Below are 21,971 nucleotides of genomic sequence, written 5' to 3'. Positions count from 1 at the left end.
ATTTTCCAAGGTGTCATATAGCAAATGTTGACTGCCTGTTTTCATCGAGCTCCAGAGAGAAAAGGGGGTGTTTAAGGGGAGGGCAGGAGGAGATGTGTCCATTCATTTGTCAATACAGCTTAAAAAGAGAGAAATGGAGAGAGACCCCTCCTCGTCCTCCTCCTCTTCCTCCTCCTCCTCCTCACCTCCCATTTGAGAGGGTCGCCATAGCAACCACTCAGCATGCAGGTGAAAACCTTGTATCTCCAAAATGTCAAAGTTGCAAGAGCAGGAAAAAAAAAAAGAAAAACTTGTGAGCATTCTAGTTTTCAGTTTGTGTGGTTATGGGAAATGGTTTTATAAGTTCAAGGATATAATTTGAGCCATTTAAGTTTCCTTGCTTTTGGAGGTGAAGCTGTACTTGCGAGGTTTCCACGTGAAGACGCTGCCGCTGGTTTCTTTGGCAGCGCAGCATTCCTAGGTAGATAAATTGTGCTTCTAGTCCCCTTTTTATTTCCTCCCTCCTTCCAGGCCCCACCCTCCCCCCTCACCCGTCCGTAATAGCAGGGATTATATATCCGATGGCACCAACCTGCAGTCCTTACTACAGTTTATGCACAGTAGGTATTAGTGTTTAAAAAAACAAAAAAAAGATGGATAGAAATAGTAAAAAAAACAACTAAAAACATCCAGTGACATAATCTAACACTCTGGGATCAAAATAAATGTTTGAAATGAGACCGAAAGAGGCTTTATGTAAAACTCGGCTCCAAATCTGGGCTGGATATGCACATTTTTGCCTAATTTTTCATTAATCATGGGATCCTTTTTTTGTTTTCCATCGAGGTTGCCCCGGATGAAGCGTGATGCGCACTAGGAGATGGCGTCTGCTGGATTTGGAAGACTAATTTGCATTGTAGGCGCTCCGTAAAATATTATAGCCCCCCCTCCCCCCAAAAAAGCAACTAATTTAACTCTCCTGACTAATTTAATAGTATTTTCTTCACCGTGGTTTTATTTTGTGACCATCTGCATATCACCCTTGGGCACCTTCTGAGACTTTGTGCCTTCTACACAATTCCTTTGCTGATGAGGATGCAATGTTCATACGTTCTTCTGCATTTCTATCAAAAGCCTAATGGCATCAGGAGGTTCGTGAAGGGTCATTTATAGAGGATATATTTGCTGGTTCACGTTACTCTCTAGACTATCCGTACTACTTCACAACATCCTCCTTTGAGGAAGCGGTTTTTAATCTTAACTGCAGTGTCCTCTTGCAACATACTGCTTCTGCTTAAGACAGGAACTTCCCCCCTTCTCCAGCTGCTTTTTCAGCCTGTGTCGTGTTGTTAATGATCTAACATGCTCTCCGCCTTGTGTTTAAATCAAGGTGGTGACCAGCATCCGAGGCTGGCTGCTGCTCGGTGAGCCCCTGGAGGTGAAGGGCTGAGACCCGCGAGTCGCCGCCGCCTGGAGCCCAGGACGGTCTCACCTCACCGGGCGGGAGAGCAGAGCACCACTGCCCCACCCTCCAGCTTCAGTCCACCGAGGACGACGAGGACGATGTGACCTACTGGACTCTGTCGGGAAGCATGTGACCTGCCACGCCCGTTATGGATCCGAGAATCAGTATACATTGAATCAACACTCATCCAGGTAAATGTATTCACCTGCTGAGAGGAGCTTCTTATGAGTTGAGGTCGTCTCTGCTGTGAGTTTTGCAGCTTTTCATTCGGACGCACAACTACTCGAGCTGTGCGTTTGCTTTGGTGATCATGAGTTCCCGGCATAGTTGTGGCCATTCTGTCACTTCCTCTATCTGGTGATGTAAGGGTAGAGGTTGATGGCTGTGTCCTCTGGAAACGAGGACCAAGAAACAGGAAGTTGGACAGTAGTTTGAAACAGTAGTGAGAACACACATACTGTCGTTAAAACCGCCATTCATTTGACCGGGCAGCTTGCAGCCGTTTGTATTCATATTGTGTTTAATACACAACCTGTTGTTACACATTCTCAGTGGCTAATAAGAGATTGCATACCTGTGTAAGCCTCTCAACACCCATGCTTTTGACTTTTCTTGTCTTGAACAATCACCTTCATTGTGGCGCAAATTAAATATTTTGGTCCCCGCCAAGCGGTTTAATGACCATCAAAATATGAACAATAAAAGGAGCGTACAGTCGATGGGAGATTGGAAAAACAAAAGCCTGAAGAAGCCTGAAGGAGACGGAATCAAAGAGAAAGGAGAGGAGACTGTGTTTGTGTTAAAAATGTGTGTCCGAGTCATTGTCTGTCCACATCTGTCTGCATGTGTACGTATCTTATCCAGGGTTTTTGTCAGGAGTGTGTGGCAGTCTTGTTCCCGTTTCCGCTCTGGAGCTGAGCGGTGCAGGAAGGCTGGCTGGTTGGCTGGCTGCACAGGAAAGGAAACAGTCTCTATCAAACAGCAGATGGAGAACAGCATGTGCTTACACTGCAGAAACACACACACACACACACACACACACAATATCCACACAGGCACGCATGAACTATGTGCAAGTAGCTTTTGTCGAGAGCGTGACCCAGATCACACTTCGCAATTGTAAGCTGAGGAGAATCTTAAAGAGGTGAAGGAGGAATATAGAGGACACTCTGACGTTTCAAATGCACTTTTGAAATGTTTTTAAAATAGCAAAAGGATTTTTTTTTCCTTCGAGGAAGGTTATTTTGCCCCCTCAACTTTTCTCAAAGCTTCTTTCCCACCTCATTTGTATTGTCTCTTGACACAGTGCTGCAGTCCCCTGTCGCTATTCAACCTTCAACGTGTATTCACTCTCAAGAAAAGAAGGTAAAAAAGGGCTCACAGCTTCCCTTGAAAGAAACCTGATAATATAAGGAATAAACCTGTCCAGTAAAACCAATCTGTCAGCTCCTCTGGGCAAACATTGTGATACAGTTTCAGTTTAGTTTTCTTCTAGTTTTCGAGGTATCAGCCGAGCTTTTGACCCTCGTGGCCTGCAGGTCCAAAATATTTGTCTGAAGATTTAGCGATACCGAAATCTCCTCTCCTCGTCCGCCTCTTCCTTCTTCGTGCCTTCGGTCAGGGGTTTGTTAGTGGCGGGTCAAGCCTCTCCCTGCATGCCCGCCCGTCTCACAGAGCTTTTGTCAGCAGCGTGTGAGGACTGGATGTTGCACTTCCTTTTTCTCAAGCGGGTGGCGAGTTCTCGACATAGTGGTTTGCTCTCCATATGGTGTGTGTGTGTGTGTGTGTGTGTGTGTGTGTGTGTGTGTGTGTGTGTGTGTGTGTGTGCATGTGTGTGTGTGTGTGTGTGTGTGTGCTTTCTCGTTCGTGTAACAAGGCTGCTTAGGAGGAAGGACAATGCTCCCTATGGTTCCCAAGGCCCCACTGAATGACTCATATTCCTATAGAATAGGCCAAACAACAGGGTTACACAATCTTAATCAACAAAGTCCTGCTCATAATGTGACCTGTCGGGGTCTTGAGGATTGTGAAAAAATCTGTTGGGTTGGGGTTTGAGTAACATAATTACTGTGCTACCACTTCTAGTTCCTCCTATAGGAGGCAGGCTGCTGTGGACTACGACAATAGTAGTGATAATAAACTACTATTTTCCCGATGCGTGTGCCAAACCTGCTGTCGTTGGGTTTGTGATAAGGGAGCATTAAATGGGCTCGTTCCTATTCTGGGAGATGAAGTGCGACGCTGCGGTTTTGCTGTGGAAACCGCAGCTGTTTGACAGTAAAACCCCCTCGCTTCCCGTGCAGACAGCCTGTGAACGTGTCAGAAACCACTCCTCACATCCACTTTGAAAAAGTCACAGGAGGGTTTTATAGTCTGCACCGAGCAGACAGGTCGGCTCTATCGCTGCACAGCAGCAGCGTGGGCCGTCCGCTTATCCCAGCTGGTCCCACGTCTCCTCTTCCTCCTCTCTTCCTCCCCTCAGAATCAAGTGGCTTTTTGTTCTCCCGCCTGTGCTTATCACTCGTTTCTCCACCGCTGCCCTCCCCATCCTTCTCTCAGGGAATGAAAGGGTTGGATCTGGTGGTTATCTCCGTCTCTCTGTGTTTTTAAAAATGGGGGTCCTAATCAAGAATCCCCTCTCGCTCTCCCCGGGGTGCTTTTCTCCGAGAGCCAGATCTGTTTCAGTCTGCGCGTCAGCACTGATGTTAAATAAGTCTCACGGCAGTAGAAAAGCAGTGTGGATTGTCATCACTACAGCCACTGACACTGCAATTCATTCTGGTTTGAGTGAATTAGGTTTCTTTATCCCGCAGGATTTCTCAATTACCTGTTATTTCAACGCCGGAATAAAATGACATGTACAATGAGCCATGCGTTTTCCGGGAAAGGCAGCGTGGTCGGTTGTAATGCTCTAAAACCAGGCTCCCAGACGCCATCTGAGTCAGCTGTTATGACTCTATACGTAGAAGTACATTCTAATCTATTTAATCCTTTTTATTGACCATTAAAACGATCTAAAAAAAGACTTCTGAGGGATTTATGATCATAAGAGGTGTTTTACCCGTAGTGTGACCGCCGGTCATCCTCTTGTTCCATGTTTCAGATTTATTCTGATGCGTAAGCTTATGATCAGGAAGGATGCGGTTTGGCACAAAGTCTAATCACACCCGGAAATTACAGTATCTGTGCCTCATTTGCATGTTTGTTTATACAATGACTGTTGGTTTAACAGTGTTCTGGTGTCACGGTACACAGTACAGTCACGGTGTGAAGATTGGAGGTTATTGTCCCATGTACATTTACTTATCTATGATATTGAGAAAAAAACTTGACATGCGTGAGTGTTTGAGTGAGCTAAAGGTTACAGCCTGCCTGCATTGTCACGTTTCTACAGTTTATGTCAGTTGTTGATAATCATAGTTTACTATTTTCCAGACTCAAACGTGCTATTTTTCATTTAGTAGTTCATTTAGCATTCTTTAGCTCGTGTGTGCATGCTTGAGAAGAAGTTGCAAACACACAGGAGGATATTTTGTGTCTCCAAATTGCACACGTAAAATGAGAATTTTTTTTTTTATTTTGTATTGATTGCTTCTAAAAGGACACTCACGTTGAGGCTCATTGCGCTTCAGCTGCTCTGCAATTTGCTCCAACAGCTACATGGATTTCCAGAGGACTGCTCCCTGTGTTCGTTAGTGGCAATTTATAGCCTCAAAGACACGTATTTGGGATGGTTTCTGTTAAATTCCAGTTTTTGGAGGGGCTTCTTTTTAAGCTGTAGGCGTCTTTGCCTCAATTTTTGCTTGCTCCAAAATTCAAATTGCTAGTCATACTCAGAAAACATGACGGTAACACCCACCTTGATTCAACTTGTACTTAGACCAACCTAAAGGACCCTCCTCTCATATTCAATAGTTTACCACCGTACAGTATGTTACACTTTTGTCCTCTTAATGGTCCTACGAGTTAAGACGTTTCCCATCCATCACCACGCTGACAGGCTCCCATCTTTATGCCCAATCCCTTCTTCTTCTTCTCTTTCCCTCCACATGTCTCTCACACTAATACCTGCTCATAGCACACAGTGCCGGTAATCACAGAGCACTGGGTGATAATGAGAAGTGTCACGACGGTGGTTTCGTCATTTCCAGCCCAGCTGCCGCGCATTACTCCGGCCATCGGCGGCTCTGGTTCCAGGCCGTAATTGCGCTGCCTCTGAATAATTGACAGATGGAAGGAGGTAAATCCCAGAGGTGTCAAGGTGGGAGAAAGATGGATGCCTCTGTGTTCAATGCTGTCAGGTGGAGGTGTAAAGGGGGGACTGGAGGACATGATGAGACCCTCAAAGGGGGAGATTGTCCACCACACACACACATGATGGACCACTAGTGGAATGGTTTCTGGCACGGTGGTCCTCCTCGCAGGCCCTGGCACACGTGTTTTTTTTTTTCCCAGGGATCCCCCGCTGAAGCGTTTGTGGATTTGTGTGTGTTTTCCATGCCAAGAGGCTCGGCAGTTTAGCTGTGTATGCCAACTGCCGGCCGATTTTTGGGAAAGAAATGTATGCTTGCGCAGACGTGTAACTCTGTGAATCTGAAGTGATTTCAAGCTCGTCTGGCTCCTTTACAGTGACTGTGTGTGCGCACGTGTGAGAGTCTCTCTCTCACACACACGCGACACAACAACGCTCTGACGAGTCGACCGAGTCCAAGCTCAGATGTGGCGTTTGCCAGTGCAGACGACAGGCTGGAGTAAATATTTACTACCAATTAGGCTCTTGGTTTTCCAAGCCTCACCAGGATGTGACAGTAGCTTTTAAACGCTTTAACCGCCGAAGGCATTAACTTATACACTAAATGAGAGCTGCTTGCAAATGTTGCGGCTGGAATGTTTTTAAGAGGATTATCAATAATCGCTTCTCATCGAGCAGCATGTTATTTTTAACTAATATGCAGCAGCTAAAAGCTGTTATTTACAGTGAGGGCTACTCTAATGGCAGTGCTTTTAGCGTCTGACATCGTGTCCACAGGATGTTATGTCCTGAACTTGGCACCAACAACCACTTTTTTTTCTTTCTTTTTTCTCAAGCAGTGGCAAAAAAACTGTTTGTTACTTGGTTCTTTTCTTCAGTTTTTTTTCCTGGATGCAAAAACACCGGCAGTATTCACACACACACACGTGCATTTTCTCCCACGTTCGGCGAAGATCTCGGCGTTGAGTGGCCCCGTTTGTTCCCGTAGAGGTGGAGGGCTGACACTGCAGAGCGGAGCCAGCGGGTCTCCAAGGTCATTACCACTGCTACAGCGTCTGGACGCCCTGGGAAGGAGGCAAGAATTGATTAATGACAACGCTAGGAGGAGGAGGAGGAAGAGGAGGATGGAGGAGTGCAGTGCTGCAGAGTTACTGTATAATGCTGCTTTAGCTGGTGCTGGTGTGAGACACTGCAGAGTGTGACACAGTACTACAACTACTCCTGATAATAACAATAATACTGTTCTTACTATTTACATGCAGAAAAAGTTATTTTATTCATGAACTTATTACATATCAGCAGAAATATGACATTTACATCATCCATTACAATAGGTTGTTTGGTACTTTTCTCTTTTAAAGGCAGCAACAGGTCCAAATCAACTTTCAAATTGCTTAATAGTTTAACCTATTTTCCACCTTTTTTGTGAATAATGGGGACAATTTTGTTTTAATTGTACCTGTATGGAGCTAGAGTCTTGTCGACTTTAGCCACTAAACAGGTTAAAATGTCAAACAAGGAAATGCCTCAATATCAATTTTTACATCCACTGAAGTGCTTTTCTCTTTTTCTGATTGTTATCATAAATCTCTGACAACATTATGCAAAGGATTCTACCTTTTGCCTGATCCGGTCTGGTTTTTTTTCCTCTGTCATGTAGCGTTTGAGTGCGAGTTGGAGAGCGGTTGTTGACAGAGTTCGTTGTGTTGGAGTACAGACTTTGTTGGCCACGACAACAAACATCTGGATCAAGCGAGAGGTCAAGAAAACTTTTTATTTGGGGAAAATAGAGGTTGAAAAAAGAAATGTCCCTTAAAGTGTACTTTTTAAAATCTTAAAATGAATAGTTTGTCACAGTCTGAATTTAGATAATCGATGTAATCGACAGGAATCGCTGGATGAGTTTAGAAAGAGCAACGCTGGTCACTTTGTCCAACTGCGGGCGACATTTCTGTGGAAGCAGTCGCACATCTGTGAGAGCAGATGGACACCCCGGCTCCATTTCCTCAGCTAAGACTGTGAATGTAGTGCACTGTCCTTTAAATAGCTAACCCGGCCGAGCTCGACACTCTGCAGCTCCCCACAGGCAGAGAGCACCGAGACCAGAGCTGCGCAGCGATCTGAGGACGAGCAACTGAAACAGAAAGCGAGAACTTGTAAACTTCCTGCAGTCTTCTGGTCAAAAATCTTTGTTTTTTTAAGTTTCACGAGTGCTGCAGTTGTTTTGTATTTCAGTAAAGTTAGGAGACTCATGGGAGAGGCATTTAAAAAAAAAAATACGATGCCAGAAATTGATGCTGCAGAGGTTGAGGTATCCTGACCTTTAACCCGTAAAATGGGTCATGCTGCAAAAAGCATTTAATCTTCACTTCCCATAATGCAACTTGACACCTTTTTAATGATTTTGCTAATTTATTGAAGCTTTGTACTTTTGTTACTGGACAAATACGTTTGTAAGCCTGTAGTACTGTGCAACACATGTGTGAAAACACACATGCTGTGTACAACACACACACAATCACCCGCTCCCTAACACACTTTCAACACCTTTCTGCCGTGGTAGCCATGACAGATTAAATTTGACACCTGTTTCTATAGTTACAGAAACAAAAATAATATAGCATCCAAACACAACATGACTCATGATCACACTGATCTGCTCTTGTGGCTTTGTTCTATATTTACAGTATTTATAAAGCGTCTCTGTTTTGCTCGCTGGGGACTTTTTGATACTAAGAGGAAGCAAAGATGAGAATATTGAAAATTACATCAATGACACTGATGCTATCGGCCACACAGAACAGAACAAATTAGGCGAGTTCATTATTCACAGAACTGCACTTAAAAAGCTCAACTATCTCTAATGTTACGTTGATGTTGCTGCGTATCACTTCAGGTAATCAGTGTTGTACTTTTTTTACTTTGTGTAAATTGAAAAATAATATTGAATAATGTGAGACTAAATAGTTGTTTCTGGTCAGCTAACTGATGTATTTCCCGTAATCAAACACTTCATCTGCCTCGCCACATTTATCATAATACATGTTTCTGTGTGCATTTCAAAGTTTGTAGAAAAGACATTTAAGGAAGTTGTTTGTTCTCTTGCAAAGATAAATACCTCTCTCGGATATATTTATTCAATTTGAAGCTACTGTTAGGAGACTATTTGCTTAGCTTAGCATAATGACTGGAGGCAGCAGGAAACGGCAAGCCATAGGTTGTCGCTTTTTACACTTTTTATGGATTAAATAAATGTATAACACGTTGATTCGTCCGATCCAGAGCTGCTGTAAGCCAGGCAGACTTATTATTACATGTGGAGAGAACCAAACTAGCTGTTTTGCCCTTAGCTAAGCTAGGCGCGTAGCTTCATATTCACGTAGAGATACGGAAGTGGTATCGATCTTCTCATCTAATTCTCTGAGGAACTGAAAGATAGCTAAAGGTTACCGGTTGCTTTTCCTCTATTGAGCCATCTTGCAGGTTTCAGTTAGATATATATATGTGTGTGTGTGTGTGTGTGTGTGTGTGTGTGTGTGTGTATGTATGTATGTATCTTATTTTTTAAACTGTCACCTAAAGGGTAAATGATCTGGCAGCGTTTTCCTCAGAGGACACGATGTACCTACTGCCCGCCCTCCCTGTCATATCGCCCCGACACCCACCACCCATTCTCTGAATTCCCCAGCTGACGTATTGGAAGGGACAGAGCGATTGTGCCCAGAGAAACCACAGTCAGTGGATCTGACAGTGCTCTGTCTCAGGGACGCCACAATGCAACAGAACACCATGTTCCCTGTCAGAGGGCTTATCCTCTCGTTGTTGCGAGCTTGTCCTCTTCTTTTTGATGGTTCGCTTTCTGGTGCTAATTAGTGAGGCAAAAAAACTGGAGATCTGCGAGGGGGTATCATTATGTCACTTTTCACAAGCCAGACTGAAAGAATGAGAGAGCAGAGAAGCACACCACAAGGAGGAAAGAAAACACAAGACCACGGGGAGGTATAGCTCATCCGCACAAACAAAACACTGTCAGACAAGAACATTTATCAGCTTTCTGGATTGGGACTAAAAATATCACAAGATTCAGTTTATTCGAGTCAGAATTCCCACTCTGCCTGCTTCATGTCTGGAGCAAGGATAAAGAAGCAAAGAGAGGCCTGCTTGTATTCTCTGTTGCCTTGTGGTATTCTGATGTATGTGTGTGTGTGTGTGTGTGTGTGTGTGTGTGTGTGTGTGTGTGTGTGTGTGTGTGTGTCAGGATTGCAGGTATTCAAAGGTGACAGGTTGTAATCAGTGGAGACAGAGCTGTGAGGCACACGGTTCATACCAGCTCTGAGTGTTGTCATGTACAGTACGCAAGCAGGGCTAGATGATACTTTTCTGTTATGACACAACAACAAAAAAATGCATGCTGACGTTAAAACAAATATTAGTAATTAGATTCCAGTGAAAATTGCTGTGGATTTGCTTTTACCCGCTCACTCTGTGTCCTGTTTGCCTCAGAGTCGTATATCCCATACGGTAGTTCAAATCCAGCACACGATGCACATTGTTAGCTAATGTGGGACGTCGTTAAAAAAAAGTCTGTGGCTCTTCCTGTGTGGAAGGCTGTCGTCGGGCTGTTAATGCATCAGTGTATAGTGAAACAGTCATGTTATTGTATGCAAATGCAGTTTAATGAAGCAACATGATCGGTAGAAGAAGAAAACAAGTACATCATACAAATGCTTTCACCATCTGTGACTTAATGTTGGTTATATCTTCTTCTTTTTACTAAAATTTGCCCAGAACAAAATGAGGTAAAAGGATAACTTAATAATCCCAATACAATCAACTCAGAGTCACTAGGTTACATCTCTCTACTGCAGCTCAACAATGAATATTGAATTAAAAGCACTACATTTGGAGGACACCCATTTGATTTGGCTAACTTAGATTGCCGAAGCCTCACATTTGATCTTTTACTTAAGGAATCGCCTCATAGCCAATGTGGAGAGGATGAATGAGTACACGCTGATAACTTTCAATGTAGATATGGCAGGCGAGTATTTTAATACGATTGACTTGGAAAATAACCTTTTATATTCTGTGTTGATGACTCTGCAGTGATTTAAGTGGTCTAATTGAATTGTATTGAATTGGTGTGGGAGGTCCTGTCAACACAGTTGAGTCCTCCCATTCTGTCGCCCAGGTCGATACTGACCCACTGTGAGACAGAGTGAACTCTGGGTAACTCTGGACTCGTACACTACAAAAATAACCGTCTGTATAGCTGGCCAAGACAATACCCTTTACAAATGTCTCCTATCGGAAAAAAATAAAGACGCCTTAGAGCTTCCTCAGAGCTGACATCTCCCATGACCTATTTTCATTAAGGCTGATTGTTGGAGGATAGCTGCAGAGGGCTGAATGGAGAAAAGACAATACACAGATGACGGCACAGACAGTGTGATGATAGCTCTTTGCCGAGCCCGACTCAAGCTAAACGATGACTAATGCTAATGGTCTAATCTGAGACTTGTGGTCTCGACTGGTTTATGCTGAGTGGGGAGAAATGGAGAAGTCGAGATAAGATATCCCGAGGAATGGGAAGCAGTGTTATTTATAGCGAACCATGGGAAATTTCCCCTTAAAGAAGGAGGAAAGGAAGCTGGCGTTCTCCTCACAGATGCTGAAGAGGTCGGGCTGGAGACCACTGCAATGACGAGCCGGGACACGCTTGAGAGCGGCGGAACGGCCTTTTGATCCCCTCCGGGGACGGGGGGGACATCTTCAGAAGGTGATGGAGGGGAAAGGGGAAGCCAGGAGCTCGGGGACGCTTACAAGAGGTTGCAGCACTTCACCAAAAGACACAGCCTCAGGACTCGCTGGGAGCAGTCTGCTGGCGGTCCCCGTTGAGCCACCGAACGCACATAAACAAACAGAGCCAGCGTACATAAAATTCATCGCAGCTTGTGTAGTGGAAAGTCCCAAACGGCACCGTGAGTGAATTTCCACATCACAAAACCTCAAGTCTTATACACATAGCACTGCCCTAAGGATCCACACGCTGTGTACACACCAAGCGGGCTCAATAACCTCCCCCTCATCCAGGCTCGTGACATTTGCAGAGAGAGCCTTAAAGAGGGAGGAGAGCCGGAGAGGCTCGGCGCTCCTCTCTTCTCTGCTCTCATTAGAATTCTCTCATCAGTCTTCCCCCGTGGAACGGAGGGACATGTCAGGGTTTATTAATCGCTCCAGGAAATATTATTGACCTGGACCTTCTGCTCCCTCTCTCTCTCTCTCTAGCTCTCTCGCTCTCTCCTTGCTGCAGTCAGTGTCTCTGCTCGGCTGCCTCCGCATTCCTCCGGTGTCCTGTCTGGACACATTACAGGACACTGCGGCACAGCGTGGAGGCTTCAACACACAGTGTCTTCATTGACTATGCTCTTGGCCTGGGCTTTCTCTTCACCGCAGCTGCAAAGCAACACACACACACACACACACACACACACACACACACACACACACACACACACACACACACACACACACACCTGCAGCCTTCGGGAGACAAAGCACACTCTGCTCTGCTTCATTATGGGGTGATAGCAGCTCTGTGCTGGCACGGATTGCTTGGAATCCAACTTTTGTTGAAATAAAACTTTCAAACATTTCAAGGCTGATTGTTTTTCAAACCTTGCGAGCAGATTTCAAAAGAAGTTAAGTGTATTGCTCGAATGCTCCAAGACTAGAATCGATCGGAGATGCTCCTTCAGCCTCCCCTCCTCCTCGGGAGAAGGAATGATCAGAGTCATTCAGCTGAGACTCCTGGATGTCACTGTGTGGGAGTGTAGGGGCGCTGGACAGAGCGTGTGTGTGTGTGTGTGCGCGTGTGCGTGTGTGTGTGTGTGTGTGCGTGTGTGTGTGTGTGTGTGTGTGTGTGTGCGTAAATGAGTGCTTGTGTAGTTGGGAGGTTATCAAATAGGAGGAGGGGAGGTGGCAAAGAGTAGAGTGTGAAGGTGTTAAGCCTCTTTCAGGCCGTGTGTGTGTGTGTGTGTCCGTGTGTGTGTGCGTGTGTGTGTGTGTGTGTGTACACATTAGGTAAGCATGGAATGGTTACAATAATGGTATTTGAGGACGGATGTTTTTTCTTTTGATAGAAATATATAAACGGATGTTTCCTTGGCTTGGATGTTATCTTTTGACATTTTTTTTCTCAATGGGTTGGCGAGGGTGTTATGGTGGCCGCCTTGTTGTTCAAATATTTGATTATCGTGCCTCCTTGTGGACATGTTGGGCATTACACTGTACAATTCATGACAGGGCTAATGAATGACCAGGATGTGAGTTTGTTGTTCCATTGTGTCGCCATGAACTTTGCACCGATGAGCACATTCCTGGAAGCAACAGTCATGGATAAAGAAATATGTCTCAGATCTGTCAAAAGCTTTTTTTATTCCCTCAATGGAGAGATTATCCAGCGTCCATGTTCCCATGAGTCTTTACTTTGCAAACATGTCTGCCACTAAATTCAATATCCTCCTTCTTCATTTTGTTTTTCTGCAGCCACAATGGTTCCACTTCTGTTTTTGGTGGCAACCACAACAACAACCAATTCCACCGGCAATGGCAACCACACACAAGGTATGCATAGTGACAAGGGCAATGGACCTCGCCATGTGAGACTAAACGACACTGAACCATTTAAGAAAGCAATAAAATCCCATTGCCAACCACTGCAGTCATCACTTTTCCCTGAGATATAATTATAATGTGTCTTCCTGCTTGATAATAGCCTTTTCTACAGCCTTGTTATTACCGGATGACAATGAACTTCAGCAGCTCTGGATTGTAATTTACGGCTCATTGTGCGTCCTTATAAACAAAGCTAACAGTTGGCTGTGTGGCTGTGACTCTTGGCTGAGTCTACACACTTAAAGCCTCTCATTTTCTGTCAGACAGACATAACGACATGAGCCGAGACTTATCTCTGCAGACGAAATACTGCAGAGGCCAGCTCTTAAATCAGGCCTGCAAACAGAGGAGAGCATCGAATATGCCAAGTATTGTTTTTGAAGTTGTTATCAGTCATGCAATATGCACATGGCTCAAACTAATTAATGCATACAGGCGCATATATATATATATATATATATATATATATATATATATATATATATATATATATATATATATATATATATATATATATATATATATATATAAAATAAAATGGTCGGCCGTGCTGCTTCTTTCTTGCCGTTGCTCACTGACCCCCCGACTCTGCTTCTCCTCCTTCCTCAGAAGACGTGACATCCCACAGCCAGCACATCCTCCCCACCGTGCTGGTCCTGTCCCTGCTGCTGCTCGTCATCGCACTGCTAGCCTGGTACTTCCTCAGGTAAAAGTCCTCCCCAACCCCTCAGCAAGGACTCACTCACCCCCTCCCAGAGCCCTCGCTGACTGGCTGTGATCCCGACTCGAGGGGGCAGAGCTCAGGGTGACAAACACTTCCTCCTTTTAGTCATTGAGGCGGAGCCCAGTCAGGAAGCGCCGCTAGCTGACTCCCTCTCATGCTTCGAGAGAGAGCAGGCAGTCAGACTTTGACAGTGGACCTAAACGGGGCAACAAAACAGAACAAATTCGCTACCACATTTGGACTAGAGCGCCGGTTTTCCAAGACATCAGCTAATGAGAAAGAATAGCTTTTCGAGTTTAAGATGGTAGGTTCGACCGGCTTTTGGGAGATCTTCAAGTTTCATTTTGTAGATCTGAGTTAAAAAGGAAAGTTGAACTCCATGACCATGGCATCATTGAAACTTATGTTATATTCTCATTTTATTGTGTTTGTTTCCGGCAGGTTAAAAAAACAAAGAAAAGCAGTCGTCACAACAGTTGACAAGAAGATACCAAATGGCATCTTGGAGGAACAAGGTAATGTTGGAAATTGGACATGGTGAGAAGCAGCGGGACAGATTGTAGATTGTGAAAACGACTGTACTGCATTTAAAAGAAATGGAGAGAGAATGCCATGAATGCCATGAAGCAAGAGAGAGGTTGAGGAAGACGGATGGAGGGTTGAAAGGCATCAGCGTTATGCATGTGCAGGCTGTCTCATCACTGCATTGTGGTTGTGTACTTCCTGTGGTTAATATGGGGAAGAGAAGATGTGATACCATCTTGCAGCTTTTTGACACATGCATGTAAAAAATATGACTCGTTTAGTTCTCTGCTTTGAGCGGCATCGTTCAATGACAGAGCTGAACAAGTGTGACTGATGTTCACGGCTACGGGACTTGACAGGAAGTACCTCGTATCGAGGAGAAGATACATCTTCTCTTATCTGACATTACAATGGAGAGTACAGAGCGAGTTGTATTCTTGCAGATAGGAATGCAAGGAGGATATGTGGCTGGAAAACACCCACTGTGGTAACAAACACAAAGCAAAGTGAATCAAATCCTTTTATTCAAACATATATTTTGTTTTGCCTGTATGACTATGTACATGTGTGTGTGTGCGCTGATTTGATATGTGTTGTGTTTTAGAGTTTGGATACAGTACTGAGTCGTTATACACCACTGTGCCACCAGGTCAGGTATACAGTACAGGGTGGCGGTATCAGAACACTCATGTTACTAACACTCCTCTCAGTACTTTCTCAACCTACATTAACCGAAACGCTTCAGAGAGGTTTCCGTTCAAAAACCTGCCGACGTGGTGCTGTAGGCGGCTTCTCTCTCGGGCTCCTTTTGGTTCTCTAACGCCTGTTGATGTTTGGTGATCATCGAATACTTACACCCCTCTTTTAGTTTTATTTGTCAAGGTGTAGGCGAATGCACACCAACATGTCTAAAGATTTGAAGTCAGCTTGGTCTTTTGATGTTTGTGAAGGAATTCAATAAGCGTATTGTTTAATTCAGTGATTCCCAACCAGGGGTACTTTGACAGTTGACTTTTTTTTATTTTAATTTAAAGTCCTTATATAGAGTCTGGGAGGATATGTGAATGCTACGTGTTGCTACTGAGATTAAAAAAAAAAAGAGAATAGCTGAAACAGAAATGGTTAAACGGTTTATATTTTTAGTTACAAGGTAGATGCTTGAAACATCCTTCTGCCACCACAAGTGGTAGTTGTGTATTTGAACAAACAGCATGAGCACTTTCAGGCGCATAAAAACATTACTGTAACAACTAGTGTTCGATAAGTGTGTCGTCTGACAGGGCTACATCTGGTTGGGAACCACCAGGTCTTTTAAAAACCCAATCCTGTTTTAGAAATCATTTCTCTGAGCCGATCATTCTTCATGAATTGAATAATGAAGTTGTTTTCTTGAACACAGCATATAATTCAACTTTATTTTTGAGCTCCATCAGTCCAGCCGGGATAATAAACCCCCCGACTGTTCTCCCGCACAGAGCAACAGACGGTGGTCCTGCTGCCCAGATCCCCTTCCACCTCCAAGACCTACTTCCCCATCCCAGTGGATCACCTGGAGGAGGAGCAGAGGCTCCGCTCAGCTGACGATGGCAAGCTCTTCAGGGAGGAGTTCAATGTAAGCGTCCCCGCTCCCCCGCCCGGAAGTTAGCAGGTGGTGGTAAAGTTGTCTGTCTTCTGAACAAAGTGCTGGAAGTACTGTTTTTGTACTGTTTCAATAAGTTCTGTGAGGCAGCTTCTTCTTAAAGAAATGTGGGTTCAAACTGCGTTTGACTCATTTGAGACACTCAGCAATGGCAACATCTCTGTTGTACGTTTGTAAAGCTCTATTTAGCCCTGCATGATTGTAATCATCAAGTACTGTCAACGATTAAATATCATTTGAAAGCCACCAACAGGATATCTAAAAGTGGAGTTAAAGGGTTTTCCCTCTACAGCTGTAATGCGCTGTGTGTTCATGAGAAGGCAGAAGATCCAGACGTACGTGTCTGGAAAACTACTGGAGTTATTTCTATCGCATTGTCCGTGACACATATGACACATAGTGTACACATACAACCCATGAAACACACACCCATGAAAAATACCCTTGTGTCTATGATTGGGTATCTGAGTCAAACCATACATGACTCATGCTTCATGTAACAATTCAGTATCATTTAATTCAGCTTGCCAGCACAGACAGAGGAAGTTTTAATACTGTTCGCTGGAGGTAGCAGAGGAAGTGCCGACATCCACATCCACGAAGCCCAACGTACAGCGCGGGGCGTGGGTCACGGGCACTTAAAAGTCAGTACGGGAGGTTGTGTAGAACATAACTGTAATCACGCTTTGCAGTCCTTGCCAGGGGGAAATGCCCGAGGGACGTATGAGGAGGCCAACAAGGACGACAACAAGGAGAAGAACAGATACCCCAACATCCTTCCTTGTGAGTTTACTTTCTGTTCTGCAGCATCTAGATTTTCTTTGGCCTCAGACGCAGAGCTCACAGCTTCCTGCCCGTGTGTGTGTGTGCGTGTGTGTGTGTGTGTGTGCGCACGTGGCTTTGGTGCTATGTGAGTTTCAGGCTCATGCATTCATTCACGAGGAAGCACCTCAGTCCCGAGAGCTTCCTCCCTCTTCTTCCTTCATACAGTTGGAGTTCCTTTCACTCATCTCTGTCTCATTAATATTTAATTGCGTAGTTATAGGATGAAAGGATTGGATGAAAAGACTGATACCACTTTTATGTCTCTTCTGAACTCTACAAAAGCTGTAAAATAAATTGGCAACTTAGTGCTGTTTGAAACGGGATACCGGTGATAATTTCCTTTTTACGATATTAATTTTCAAATGCTGCGGGACTAGAACATTCACCGACTGCATTGGGAGGCGGGACTTACTCACTTTGCAGCTTTCTTTCTCACGGCTACAACGTTGGAACGCAACACAATTGGTGAACCACAAATAACTCTCTTGAAGAGGGGAAAACAACATGGCACACATCAATTTGTAAAAGTAAACCTCGCATAAAATGGCTAATTATGTGCTGGGCAATTTGTTTGCCAGAAGCAGTTGCCAGGCAATCGGAGGAGACTGCTGTGTTTCCCGTCTTTTATGGTGGACGTAGCTTCATATTTACTGTTTAAACATGAGAGCGGTATTCCTCTTCTTGTCTAACTCTCGGCAAGAAAGCAGATGCATGTATTTCCAAAAAGTGCAATATGATCAGATATGATTCAGAGTATTGTTACATATTGTTTGTTTTGCTGTAACTCTCTAAACTTTTCGACAGATGATCATTCAAGAGTGGTGCTGACTCAGCTGGATGGGAATCCCAGTTCAGACTACGTGAACGCTTCGTACATTGATGTGAGTTGTGCTTGTTTTTTTCATTATTCTGCTGAACATGATACATTCATTTGTTAGATGGCAACATTGTAGCAAAATGAACAATTAGTGCCTAATTTTGTTCTGATTTGACTTTGATAAATCAGCTTGATGGTTGGTAACAATTTCATCTCGAAAGTTTTTTTCCCGATGTAATTAAACAAGAATAACGGACACGCGATTTCACATCCATGTCTCTTCAAAATGTCATGACTTTATCATTCTGTCCTCTGAGACAATTAATATGAATTTCTATTGTATACATTATCATAATGACTTACTTTGATCACCAACATGTACTCAGTTCATCATTGAGTCCAAGTGGACGTTTGTGACAAATTTGAAGAAATCTGCTCAAGGTTTTCCTGAGATCTCTATAGAATAGTACAAGGTTGTGAGGTCACAGTGACCTTGACCTTTGACCTACACAATCCAATCACTTCATCCAAGTTTTAAACCTGGAAACAATTTGAAGAGGCAATCATCACATTAGTATCTGTTCTGCAGCTTTATCTTTGAACTTGTGATTAATGTAATTACCTTGATGTCCATCTCCAACAGGGTTACACGGAAAAGAACAAGTTCATAGCAGCACAAGGTAAGATATAGTGCACTTGGAAATGAAATCCATTAATATGTAATCTGTATCATGTCTTAATAAATCATGTGTGTTGCCTCACAGGTCCAAAAGAAGACACCGTAGCAGATTTCTGGAGGATGATTTGGGAGCAGAAAGTAGCGACTGTTGTCATGCTGACCAATCTGAAAGAAAGGAAAGAAGTGAGGGATTTTTCTTTTCTTTTTTTCTTTCTTAAAATGTGTCTCGGCTCCACGAAATATGAAAAAGGCTTTCCTACGAGCTCCAGGGTTCCTCCTCCAGTCAGCTCTCTGCTCTGTCTTTCCTGTTTGTCTCTGAGGCTTAACGGAGCGTCACAAACAAGATTTGAGAAGAGATGTGCTTTAAATAGAATCCATTAGTTGTGGCCAAAGGTGACACCATTGAAACTTAATTCAAACTCTTCATTTCACACCTGTGCGCCCGAGCCCTCTGACATCAGTTTTCTCTGCCTTTTCTTGTGAACCACGTGAATCAGCACGCCCTCTCCGAACAAGGAGAGAGGCTCAAAAGATCAATAAGAAGAGAATTGGCAAAGATTTAAGTCAGCATGTGAAAATCGATGGCTACATAATAATGAAGTCCTCCACTCAGTATCACAATCACCCAGCGAGGACTTCTATTGACTTCCCTTTTACTAATCTGGACTGACTGACTGTGAAATTGAAGCATAATTACCATCAGTAATGCTCACCTTTTGTGAAGTCGTGCCTTTGACTCGAGCCAGTTTGTAAAAAGCCGCGAACGCGTTTCCGGAAGAGCGACTCGTTCACACAGGACGACTTCATCACTGTCATCTCTCCCCAGGACAAGTGCTACCAGTACTGGCCGGATCAGGGCTGCTGGAGCTACGGGAACGTGAGGGTGGCGGTCGAAGACTTCACTGTCCTCGTGGACTACACCATACGCAAGTTCTGCATACAACATGTGCGTTGAAAGCATTTTTTTTAGAGCGTGTTCATGCTGTCATGTGTTCCTTTTTAAGTCAACGAAACGGTTTCTAAATTCCGAGAAGCTGAATAAAATCTGTTGCCGCGGGATCCAGATTGCATTTTGCAGATGTTTTTGATGCCGTTAACTGTGTTTGTGTCCCTGTGTAGCAAGCCAGCGACGCCGGGAAGACTCCAAGGCTGGTCACCCAGCTCCACTTCACCAGCTGGCCTGACTTCGGCGTTCCTTTCTCCCCCATCGGCATGCTCAAGTTCCTCAAAAAGGTCAAGGTGGTCAATCCGCCTTTCGCCGGGCCCATCGTGGTCCACTGCAGGTACCGGAGCTCACGCAGCGCACTGCTTATTATTGTGTTGTTTACTTGGATGGAGATGCTTTTGCCTCAACTTCGCTCTCAAGCGGTTTAATTATCCAATTTGTTTCTGTGGAACAAACTGTGAGCGCCGTCTGGAAACATTGCGAGCGACTTAAGCGATGTGTTTGTTTTCAAGCACAGACGTGGCTTTGTGTCTCTCTCTCTCTCTGCTCGGCGGCGGCGGCTGAGGATTGTGGTTTGTCTTGTGTCTCTGCAGCGCCGGTGTCGGGAGGACGGGGACCTTCATCGTAATCGACGCCATGATCGACATGATGCACGCCGAGCAGAAAGTCGACGTGTTTGGGATCGTCGCTAAGATACGAGAGCAGCGCTCGCAGCTCGTTCAGACAGATGTGAGTTGGAGGCGTGGGCCCTCCTGTTTATCACATTGCACTGACAGTTGACAGTTGACATGAGCATTATCCCTCCTGAATCAGCTGTAAAATGTAAATCGTGCCTATGCATAGTGTGTGTTCGATCGGTTTGTGTGTATTTTCCCCCTCAGATGCAGTACTCGTTCATCTACCAGGCCCTGCTCGAATACTTCCTCTACGGGGACACGGAGCTGGACGTGTCCTCTCTGGAAGGACATCTGCACAAACTGCACAACACCTTCGCAAACGGGGACCGGGTCGGGCTCGAGGAAGAGTTTAAGGTACGATCTGTTAGTTTTTATTTCACCTTCTGACCCACAAAAGATCACATTCACGCAAATATTAAGTATGTCACACGGCAAACTGAGAAATGGCTTAAACACCAGGGGCAGTTGATAATGAAAAACGATAGTGTTGATAGTGAACTGTTGAGTTTAAATCCATCTGACTTGATGTAACACTTTTAGATTCTTATTTCTATTTCGTAAGGTTTTGTTGTATCATCAAATATATTTGCACAGCTAAAACAACTGTGCACTGTGAAAACTCTCTCAAGCAGCAGAAGAGAGGAGTTACAGCATCTGGAGTTGGTGCTTTTCCCCATAGCCCCTTAACAATTAGACACAAAACCTGAAAAATACACAAAACAATACACAATAGAGTTGTTGTTCCTGAGCCGTGTTTGTTCCATGTGCAGACAAAGAACAGGCTGTTGAACATGCACCGTTACCTACATCCAGTATACTCACAAAGCAGTTGTTTAAAGTGCCAGAACCGTCTGATTCCCTCGGACAGTGGATGGTTTGCAGCTTCGTAACATTTGGTTTTGCTTTATTTCTGCTCAGAAACTGACCAACATGCGTATAATGAAGGAGAACATGAGAATGGGGAACCTTCCTGCCAACATGAAGAAGAACAGAGTTCTGCAAATTATTCCATGTAAGAAAGAAGGAAACCCAGAGGGCAAATCACAAATTATGGAAAAATGACCACTACTAATAACAGCAGCCCTGGATTTTGACCTCCCAGATTATATTGTCTGTCAGTGTCACTGTTTACAATCTAGACACGTTTTTTCAATCTCCTCTCAGTGAGTCACTCGGGCCACTCTGTTTACTCGATACGCGGTGAGCCTGTTTATAAACTGCTTTTGAGGAGTTTCCTGTTGTATTCCCCTCTCAGATGACTTCAACCGAGTTATTCTCTCCATGAGAAGAGGTCAGGAGTTCACCGACTACGTCAATGCGTCGTTTATAGATGTAAGCACCCTTTTTATTACCTAACGCCGTCCTTCTTGCATTTACACACGCAGTAGTTCATGGGTATTGAAAGCTGAGGACGTGTGTGTGTGTTTTGCCCTGACTCAGGGCTACAGGCAGAAGGACTACTTCATTGCCACCCAGGGCCCTCTGACACACACAGTGGAGGATTTCTGGAGAATGGTGTGGGAATGGAAATGCCACTCCATTGTCATGCTCACTGAGCTCCAGGAGAGGGAGCAGGTAAGCCGTCGCCGGCTGATGACCGGGCCGCCAGCGAGCCGTGATGAATGGCTCCATTAACCACCGCAGCGCTGCACCATAAACCATCTGTGATCCAATTTCCTGCTTATTTCACCAAATGTTACTTTTAGTATCAGTTCATGTTTGTGCAGTATTTTATTTTCTGAGCCCAAAAAAAAAAAGTACTCTGA

The 21,971-nt window shown here is 44.4% G+C and overlaps 1 protein-coding gene across 3 annotated transcripts in view; it reads left to right on the top strand.

Moving 5' to 3' along the window:
- ptprea (protein tyrosine phosphatase receptor type Ea) overlaps window positions 1–21,971 on the top strand; it is a 46,907-nt gene that overhangs the window by 21,420 nt on the left and 3,516 nt on the right. The window contains exons 2-17 of one of the 3 annotated variants that reach the window (XM_068582943.1): window positions 1,370–1,635; window positions 13,245–13,322; window positions 13,986–14,079; window positions 14,539–14,612; window positions 16,098–16,234; window positions 16,954–17,044; window positions 17,891–17,967; window positions 18,547–18,583; window positions 18,668–18,765; window positions 19,409–19,528; window positions 19,702–19,865; window positions 20,122–20,257; window positions 20,410–20,559; window positions 21,124–21,217; window positions 21,461–21,537; window positions 21,646–21,780. In XM_068582943.1, the coding sequence (XP_068439044.1) occupies window positions 13,250–13,322; window positions 13,986–14,079; window positions 14,539–14,612; window positions 16,098–16,234; window positions 16,954–17,044; window positions 17,891–17,967; window positions 18,547–18,583; window positions 18,668–18,765; window positions 19,409–19,528; window positions 19,702–19,865; window positions 20,122–20,257; window positions 20,410–20,559; window positions 21,124–21,217; window positions 21,461–21,537; window positions 21,646–21,780 (1,557 nt within the window). In that variant the 5' untranslated portion in view covers window positions 1,370–1,635; window positions 13,245–13,249. Of the gene's footprint in view, window positions 1–1,369; window positions 1,636–13,244; window positions 13,323–13,982; window positions 14,080–14,328; window positions 14,402–14,538; window positions 14,613–16,097; window positions 16,235–16,953; window positions 17,045–17,890; window positions 17,968–18,546; window positions 18,584–18,667; window positions 18,766–19,408; window positions 19,529–19,701; window positions 19,866–20,121; window positions 20,258–20,409; window positions 20,560–21,123; window positions 21,218–21,460; window positions 21,538–21,645; window positions 21,781–21,971 lie in introns of those variants that run through there. The other 2 variants (XM_068582942.1, XM_068582944.1) reach the window with 2 other exon arrangements.

The sequence above is a fragment of the Clinocottus analis genome, unplaced genomic scaffold, assembly GCF_023055335.1.
Source record: "Clinocottus analis isolate CAN_PGR_092001 unplaced genomic scaffold, fCliAna1.0.p SCAF_19, whole genome shotgun sequence".
NCBI classification, from domain to species: Eukaryota; Metazoa; Chordata; class Actinopteri; order Perciformes; family Cottidae; genus Clinocottus; species Clinocottus analis.
This window is presented reverse-complemented; position numbering and strand designations above follow the sequence as displayed.